Source organism: Myotis nattereri, assembly GCF_964212035.1.
Source record: "Myotis nattereri genome assembly, chromosome: 13".
Lineage (NCBI taxonomy): Eukaryota > Metazoa > Chordata > Mammalia > Chiroptera > Vespertilionidae > Myotis > Myotis nattereri.
The window spans coordinates 37,747,540-37,757,608 of record NC_138088.1 but is presented as its reverse complement, the minus strand read 5'-3'; the positions used below and the strand labels follow the sequence as shown (position 1 = coordinate 37,757,608).

Genomic DNA, 10,069 nt, shown 5'->3' with positions numbered 1-10,069 from the left:
GAACTCCTCAAGCCCATTCCGGCTGTGCGAGGCAGCTGCTCTCTGAATTTGGGACACCTCGCCCAAGCCGATGCCCTGGAGGGCTGGGTAAGGCACACCAGCGACAACCACATTCCACAGTCTTCCAAGAGAGCTAGCTAGCTGTTCACCCTCCTTTAGCAACTTCTAAGAATTACCATGTTTTCCATATAAAGTTTTAAAAGTGTGAAAAATCTTTGGATAAGAAATGGTCAAAAGAACGTTTATTTTCTTTGTTTTAGTGACACCCCATTTCAATAACTAGGGAATAATACCCTTTCTAAATGAAGTAGTTGTTTTAAATCAGGAAGCTCTGAATAGATGCTAGAGCAGCTTATTTTCAAGAACTTGCTCAACCTCTTTTATATTTCATCACAAAATCAAGAAATGTACATATAATTTTTTACACTTATTTTACAGAGTCAAGTAGAAGTTTCTTACAGGCATAAATTCTGAAAATGCAAAAGGAGCATTCAGCATAAATACAATGAAGAGAACATAAGGATCAGACTGCTGTTTCCATTTGGACTGCAGTAATTTACACAAAGGAAAATGTACATTGTTCTAGGTTTTCCAGAGTTCATTTGGTTGGGCTTGTTTCCAAGTGAGGGTACGGTAGGGGGACATGCTATTCGAAGGAAGTAACCTGACCCCTGTGGTACCTCCTGTGCAGGAACATAGCTACTGTGGCACAAGCTGCACCTGAAGTGGTTACCCCACTTACTTCCTGTCCTCTCTTTTAACTTGACCCAAACCAAATAAATTCTAGAATAGGGTCAGCTACAAACAATATAGTTAGAAATATTACCCCTGCCGAACAAAAACATTGCATCCTTAGAAAATCTAACACTTGTCTTCATATTCAGAATGGTTACATTAACCCACCCAAAGAGAACAAATAATTCACATTTTTATGGCGTTAAATCAAGGTTGATTTCAGGGACCTTTAAAGATTTACCTATTTCCCCTTCAGAGTCAGCAGAATTAGAAAATTTTTGTCTACTTAAATCATATTTAGGTGAAAGTAAAAGCTAAAAGTCAGAAAATGACAGTGAAATATTCCCATATCGGACATGATTGCATTCCAAAACCAAGATACTGATGAAAAAACAAAACCATCATTCAAGTCTGAATAAAAAAAGATATGTATAGGCATAAGTTTTTCTAATGTATTTACAATCAGTTTCATATACAATTTTTGACCTGATTTACATATATTTTTAAAAGTGAAAAATTAATGTCACATTTTCCATATACAAAATAGTATTCAATTATTTAAAAATCCATACAAATGATATTTATTACTGTCTCTCATTTCAGCTCTCATCAGCATCTTTCCTCTGTGTTTTTTAATTCTGCAAATTGCCGCTACCATAAAGATAACTATTCAGTCATGAATTTGGTGTCACCGAGTGCATGGGACGTGAAGTCTATGTGTGCTGGGACATACCATTCACCAAACTTCGCAGCTGTTTCATGACTGTCTCTATCAACTTCTGTTTGTCTCGATCATTCTTCCTGAACTGAGCAAATATATTGTTCTTTTTGCTAGTATCCTTCATCCTAGGAACATGTGTGAATGAAGAAGCTTAGTAAAAGAAATTATAACTTATGCTGTCACAAGTAAAGAATCTTGGGGTGCTCTGAATTATCTAACATTAAGCCTATGCTTGAAAAATATATTTCAAAGAAAATAAGTACTAATAGAATTAGGGAAATAGGTACCACACAAAAAAATTAGCAGCTTTATTCTACATTCTCTTTAAAGGGGTATTTTTGCATTAGTATATGAATCTAAAGTATATTATTTTCTAATATTATACTATTTTCTAATATCATTCCATAAGTATGCTAAAATACATACCCTCTATTAACTGCAAATTATATTCATAGCAAGACAAGGTAAAAGGAAAAATAACATTCGAAAATTTAAAGCAGCAATTTTTTTTTTTTTTGCCCCAGTGGTGTTTCATGGTATTGTAAAATAAATTTACATGTATTTTAAACAGTTCTTTTTCTTCCCAAGTAAAATACACCACAGACATTTTGAAATGTGGGGAAATAATATACACTTTTAATTCAACAATTAAAATTTTTAATAGTGATACTTGAAATATGATTGAGTAAAAAATAATCTGCCACATAATTTGACAGAAACCAACACCTACACTTGTATTATTTTTAAATGGACAAGATACACCAGTAAGTTTCCTGGTACTCCAGTTTTTACTGTATTATTTTCTAAATCACATGCTTCTTTGCTACAAAGAACCCGGGCCCATAACGGTGGGGTTTGATAGCACTCGCTGGTGGCAGCCATTCCAATTCTGAGCCACATTTTACAAAATAACTTCTTTCCTATGTTACAGCATAAAATATAGTTCCAGTTCTCCCTTGTCTCAAGTAAACACATTTCTAAGGCCAATGAAGCCTGCTACTGAGAGTACAGTAGGAAAAATGTTTTGTTCCTATTAACATAAATAGCAATCTCATACACCAACACTGAAGGGCAAAAAAGAGGCTTATGTTTTGGTTATTAAAATGGACTGAGCCTTTAAGCTCCCTTTAGACATTTCTCTTTTGATGAAAATCTCTAGTTCTTTAATCACTGAATCACAAAATGCTAAAATATTATGTAAAAAAGTTTGCAGAATATACTCACTTCTCCAAAAGAGTAAGGGCTGTGTTTGGATTCACCCGGAGGTACTTAGAAGCTGGCTGTCCATAATCAGCTAGGTAAGTGGACCAATCCCAAACCATAAACAGATCAAGGAGCTGAGAAAAATGGGGAAATGTTAAACCAACTTTTAGCTACTTACCTATATATGCCACTCTAGATCCACTGTAACATGACCTGCTTCTTAGATAAAACAGAATAAGGAAATTCCTTTTTGAAACTTAATTAACTGCACTTTATAATAAAAATAGTATTTACTATCTTTTTACTTTTGAAGTCATTAAAATTGTCAGGGGTTGCTTTTCTAATAAAATACTTGATTGCATTTTCAAATAAGTATAAAATGAAAACAGTTAATATTAACTATATTAGGTATAGAGATTTAAACTTTACATATTATTCAGTTCACACTCAAATTTAATAAGGGTTAGTGCTACTAACTGAAGAATGTTAAAGAACTTAAATTTAACCTTTTCTCTTAAAGGTTAAGTATGTTTACCTTTCTAAGAAGCCATTTGCATCTAGATTTTCCCAAAGTAATTTAAACCAAAAGCTCGGATAATCTCAATTAAGTGCATTAAACAACCTCTGCTGGATTCTCCCTGGTGATAGATCCTCAGTAGTCTTATGAAAGGAGGGCTTCAGGACTCAGCATGTTAACTCTAGGCAATCATTTTGTATAAACAAACAACAACAAAAAAGAAACCCTCTTGTTTTCTGTAATGTTTTAAAATCGACTATTTGCTTTATAATCTCCAGTTAGAACTGTTGTCAAATATGGAAGTAATCTTTTAAAAGCAATGCCATGCCTAAACCAAAGCACCAAACTCCTTATCCAACTTTAAAACCCTAATCCCCTTTAAGCCATTTAAAACCAACTTCCTATCCCCATTTTAATTGTTTCAGAAAGCTAAATGCTTTACTTACTACCTTCCTTCAGTTTTTATATTATTCCTTCTTTTTTGTTTTAACTAAGAAGTATACTGCTTTTGCTTTCAAATGAATGAAGCATTTACATTTACTCATACGCTATTCGAGTCACTAAATGTGAGAGGAATAAAACTTCTGGGGTGGTTCAAACCTAAAGAAAGGTTACAAGAAACTAGCTCTTCCCTCGGAAGATAATGGACTTGTTTGACTTTTCCCACCCAACAAACAGCTATTGAGAGAATTTCTTGTAAAAGGAGGAAAATTCTATCATGAAAATATTAAGTACCAATATTAAAAGCCACTCTATTTTTTTTTTTCCAGACAACATTCTAGGCCAGGGGTGGGCAAACTTTTTGACTCGAGGGCCACAATGGGTTCTTAAACTGGACCGGAGGGCCGGAACAAAAGCATGGATGGAGTGTTTGTGTGAACTAATATAAATTCAAAGTAAACATCATTACATAAAAGGGTTTTTTAGTTTTATTCATTTCAAACGGGCCAGATCCGGCCAGCGGGCCGTAGTTTGCCCACGGCTGTTCTAGGCCATACCAAAATTTAAAACATTGGTACAGAAACTACATTGACACAAAGTTAAAAGAATATACTATATTAAAAAAAAAAAAAGGGAACTTATTTAAAGTTCTGTGTAATTTTTGACTGTTGCAGCAAGTACTTTTTTTCCTTCCTTTCACACGGAGGAAAAGTTACTTTCATATTCTCCCATGGTGAAAATGTAAATTTGTGTCACTTCTCTGCAATGTGATTTTGTTATATGTTTAAGAACCTTATAAAAATGGTCATTCTCTTTGACTCAGTAATCATACTTATAGGAGTCTAACTCCAGGAAACAATAATAAAGATGGACAAAAAAAGTATGAGCAAAGATATTAATCTCAAAAATGTTATTTGTGTTATCAAAAAACTGAAGTGAAAAAAAACCTGAAAATAGCCTAAATCTCAATATTAAGATAATGATTAAATAGAAAGATATATCTACAAGACTATTATGCTGTTATTAAAATTGATCTACACAGAATTTTAAATAGCTTAGGAAGATGCTTATAATAACTGTTGCTACTGAAATTACATAAAAACCCATCAAAAAAGACTGGAAGAAAATTTGAGAAAATGTTCTGAATGGCTGTTATTTGTGTGATGGGATTATGGGTAATGTATTATCTTCTTTATTTTCATAATATTTCACAATGGACATGTATTAACTCTAGAGCTAGAAATAAGATTTGCATATTTATATATTAAATTTCGATAATGACTACTCCTCACAGAGTTGTTAACAAAAGCCTCATTTTGAAGGATTCCTCTTCAGGTTAGGTATGTGTTTGCACAAGTGTGTGTGGGCATGCGCACAGTCAGCAGAGAGTAACACTTAATAACTGTATACTGGCTGTAATCTCCTTTTCTTTCCAAAAGGCATTAGCAACATGACCTTTGGGATTTGCAAGAGGAAGAGGCCTTAACAAAAGTCTGTTTTTCTCTTGTGCAGATCTACCCCCAGGTGGGAAAGGAGGAGCCCACTTAATTAATTAAAAACCTACACCTACACCAACTCCAACTGTGAATATAGAACTGGTTCTTCTACAGCACCAACACAGACTTTCCTAGATAAAGAAATATTATGCTTACAATTTTCACATATGGCCAGACAATCTTATGCAAATCTCTTACCTCTAGACATTACAGGACCACAAAATTTAACCTACCTGCCCACATGCATACAAATCTCATTGACATGCTTTCAATTTTACACTAATACTTTATAGAACTACATATAGTGCAGAGTTAACTTGAAGATAGCTATGGAATGCATTGCCAATGTGGATAAAAGGGCTAAGCAACTAGATAACATTCATTTATTCATTCAACAAATATTGACGGCTCACCTACAAGGAGGCAGCGAAGTAGCATCTGTATTAGGCACCAGGATATAGTATTGAACAAGACAAAGTCCCTGACCTCAAAGAGTTTACATTATACGTGGAAAAGGTGGAGAGGCAGACAGTTAACAAGGAAACAAGTAATATTTTGATGTTAACATGACGAAATTATCTTAAACTATTCACACAAAACCCTAGTATTTTAAACTACTATAACATATAAGGAAGCTACTATCAATTTAATATTAAGACAGAAACTACTGATTTATGTAGGAGCCAGTGACTGCTTGCTCATTGTTCTCAGCCCATGAATCCAGTGGCTGTAGACTTGAGCACCATTTCAGTGTCTATGTCCTAAAGTATACATGGACGTGGGTGGAGGAGATATGGGGCCAGCAAGCATGCCGATCTCATATTCTGATTTCTCATTTTCATTTGTGTAAGGATTTTTCAAATGCACCATACTGCATCAATAAGTAAATAGAAACAAACTTCACAAAACAGGCAGGAAAACACATAAAATGTGTCCAACAGAGTGTAACTACTCAGTAGATATTCAAGAAATAACTGGCTGATTGATGATGCCAGACCACTATTCCAAGTTTATTTAGGCATTTTTCTTAGGCTTCATGAGTACCAAAAATGAGCACTCTCCAGATCCCTCTGGCTATGCTGACAGCTCTCTGCAAAAGGCCAATGTTGGCCTGCAGGCAAACGAGGGCCAGTGAACGCAGTCAACTGACGTCCCCCATCTCTCCCAGGATTTGACTGGAGCATTGGTAAAGCCAGATTCCCTCACAAGAAAGCACTGGGTCTAATGCTGAATGCGTTAAGTGTTCTCCCTAGAGAAAGAAACGCTAATATTTCTGAATGGTCTTCTGGTATCCCTTATCCATAATTATAAGGTCCTTTTTCATCTTAAAAAATTTTAAACTGAAGTGAAAGAAGTAACACAAAACGAGAATGTTATGGAACAAACACTATACCAGGCCGAGTGATGGACTGAACCCATTTCTGTAGGCTGCTACCCATCCCTGCTTTAACTAAGATGCATGATCTCTGATCTTTGGGATGGTTTAAAAAGAACGTGACTGCTCTGGAGCCAGAGTGCGACAGGAAGGGATGAGGAAACTGGAGTGATGACAGGTACAACCACTGACACTCACCTTCACTCCACACAAACAGCCAGTGCCTTGGGACCTGCCTCTCACATTCGGTCAGGTTACATGGGATGCACTATGTCCTTAATAGTAAAACCTTATTATGGAAAACCTCATTTCTCTATCTCAAGTTTTGCTTCCTTAAGATGGCAATACATAAACAATACATTTACTATTAATCACACCAAATCTCTCTCAGTCTTTTAAATAAACAGTAAGACATAGTCTCAACAGGTGAATTTATTATTTAACATATATACCTAAAATTCAAAGATGTAGATCAAATATGAACAAAAACAAAAATCTTCCCTAGATTATCCAAGAGCAATTTTACAATTACTTATTAAAGGATAAAGTTAGGCATATTATAATGAAAATTGGTATTAAGTTCTATAAATGGGTTTGTTCCAATAGTCAAGTAAAGTAATCCACCTTAAATCCTTTTGGGAAGTAAGCAAAGTATGGATCATATAAAAATGAACAGCAAAATAATGTGCCTCAGTTCTATCTCATCATGATTTATAAGATTACCTAAAATTAGTATCCTAACTTTTTTTTCACCAAGGATTCAAAAATACCCTTCATAACTAATCTGATAACATAAAGTGGATTTATGCCAATATTTGTAAGTGAGTTGTAAAAGTTTCACTTCTTCAGCGTTCCCTGTGTGTGTCCACCAAACAAAAAGATTCAGCTTACGGAAAGAAATGGTTGCATGGGTGGTCCCATTTATATGCTCAAATAGTTGAATCACTGAAGAATTCATCTGTGTCATCACATTTAGCTTGCTGACAGTTTCCCATCCTAAGTCTCACTCTATATCTACACCCAAGAAACTTGGGGTCTCAGACCTGTTGAGATCACTTTGTGCAAATGACACAATGAATCTAGGCCGATTTAAAACCATTCTATGGAACTCGAAGTGACTTTTTGCCTTTGTAAAAGTGAACCCAGAGTGCAGGTCATTTTTTCCTTGAATCTGGTTTAGCTTTCTTTGTTTTGGGTCTTTTGGGTTTTGCTTTTGAAGCACCTCAGGGGCAGTGACCCAAGACAGAAGATAAATAAAGTTAAGCCAACCTCAAGAGAAAAGCAATTGGGGATACCAGGTTTGCTTTTGTAAATGTGAACAGTGACCTGGGGGCTCAGGGTCAACCTTAGTCCCCCAAAGTCCCTTTTTCCAAACACCAAATCCACCTGGGACCTCAGAGTTGATTTGCAGATTCCAAAAGTAAACCAGGAGATCATTTTTCCTTTGCCTCCAAAAAACAAAACCAAAGCAAAGGTTCCTAGAGGGCTTCTGAGATATAAACAACACAAAAATCCTAAACCATAATACAGCTTTACGAAGAAATATGAGTAATTGGGCACGGGGGATTCAAGAAAAATGGGTCTTATTAAATTAGTCACAGACGGGAAAATACAAGCCCCTTTCTAAATAGATGTTGAAATCAAACGACAAGCTGTATGATTTTTAAAGTACTTGGCTTTACCCACTTTCCAGCTCTCTGAAAACAGCACATTTGGAAAAATCCACATACAGCACGGAAGAGAATCTTAAGTAGCAGACAGAAAGGGCTAGGGAAACACTAGGAAGAAGCAGTATTGTGCCTCCTACCCCCTCACTTTTTGTCCTCCTCATGCCTTTTACTTTCTGATGCACCTGAGCCCTCGCCCACACCTGCCTTTCCCAGCAGGCCTCTCCACTCCTGCCGTGTGAGGACTAGGAGGAGCTTTGAGCACGTTGGGCTACAGAGGTTAAAAGGCACCGGTCTCTTCAAGTCACCTCACCCAGGTGAACTGCACACAGCAGAGGTAGACTGTTCCTAAAGTGTTCTTGATGGTAAGCTATGTCGTAGTCCTAGATAACTACTTTACATCCCTACTATTACTACTACTGTCCTAATTCCAATGTAGGAATCACCCCGAGGCCTTTGGTCTTGCATATCCCCTTTGCCTCTCCCTTCCAATACACCAGATCCATCAACCTTTACACACTGATGCCAGAGATCCAGCTAAAATACAAATTTGATCACACCATTCATTTGCTTAAAACCTTCAATGGCTTCCCGAGTCTTACATGATAAAGTTTAAGTTCTTTAACATAACATGAAAAGTTATTTTGCACCTGATCCAGGTCAACCTTACGGCTTCTTCTCCTGACTTGTAACTTAAACTCTTAAACAAGAAATACTCAGAACTTATAAACCATGAAATGATAAACCTGTACATTTATCACTTTCTTCTCTGTGTGGAGTCTCCTTCTCCTCTTCTTCCAGGTAACTTACTTATTCCATAAAATTTAAGTCAGGATTCACCTCTCTCAGGAAGCCTTCCCAGACCATGTGGTCTTGGTTGGGTTGGCTGTTCCTCTTTATAGCACCCTCCATATATCTCAAGTAGTTTTCACAACATATTGATATCATTGGTTAATTTCTGTTGATTCACTAAAGAATCAAGTATCAATTAATTCCTTTTGTAGTTGGGTGACTCATGGCTACCTCAGCCCTGTCTCTTTCCAATATCCCAATAGTTGAAATGCCCTGTCTTCTTCCTAAGAATGACCTTTGTAAGTGTCTCAAAGCTGGTGACTTATTTTGCTTAATATCTGTATCTTCATATTTGGCGCACTTCCTGGTATAAATTAAATAAATGCATGTTGAGATGAACTTCATAGGTTACCTTTTGATACAGAATTTTAAGTCTACACTGAACCCACATCTTATATACTAATAGTTTACTTTACATGTAAACTAATAATTAAGACACTTCTGAATTTTTAGTAACATCTTATAATTATTATGAAAGCCACACTAGTCCATTTTATTGACTGATTTATTTTGTGCTATAGACTATACTAAAATATTTCACAACCAAAGTTCTGCTCTTGAGATTACCTTTTGTCAACCAGTGGTGACACCATCAAACATGTTAAACAAACATTCTTGGGTCATACATTTAATTTTCTGTCTAGATCCATTACAATATCTGCCACTCTTATATAGCAGGTAGTTATGTAATGACTTCACCATTGGAGCTCAAACTTCCAATATTAAGGAAATCAAACCCTGAAACTCATGATTAGAGATGTTTACTAGACTTTCAATTCTCCCTGATGAGTCATTTTGCTTCACTGAAGCAATTAAGAAATAAGATCTGCTATATGCAAGAAAATGAAACTAGACCACCAACTTACACCATACACAAAAATAAACTCAAAATGGATAAAGGACTTAAATGTACGACAGGAAACCATAAAAATTCTAGAAGAATCCAAAGGCAACAAAATCTCAGACATATGCCGAAGCAATTTCTTCACTGATACAGCTCCTAGGGCACTTGAAACTAAAGAGAAAATGAACAAATGGGACTACATCAAAATAAAAAGCTTC

General features: G+C 35.8%; 1 protein-coding gene across 2 annotated transcripts in view; it reads right to left on the bottom strand.

Annotated features, from left to right (window-relative positions):
• Window positions 1–225: 225 nt before the first annotated feature.
• EXOC6 (exocyst complex component 6) overlaps window positions 226–10,069 on the bottom strand; it is a 150,216-nt gene continuing 140,372 nt past the window's right edge. For both annotated transcript variants that reach the window (XM_081104336.1, XM_081104337.1), the window contains exons 21-22: window positions 2,681–2,793; window positions 226–1,581 (exon numbers count right to left, since the gene is read on the bottom strand). In XM_081104336.1, the coding sequence (XP_080960462.1) occupies window positions 1,449–1,581; window positions 2,681–2,793 (246 nt within the window). In that variant the 3' untranslated portion in view covers window positions 226–1,448. The remainder of the gene's footprint in view (window positions 1,582–2,680; window positions 2,794–10,069) is intronic.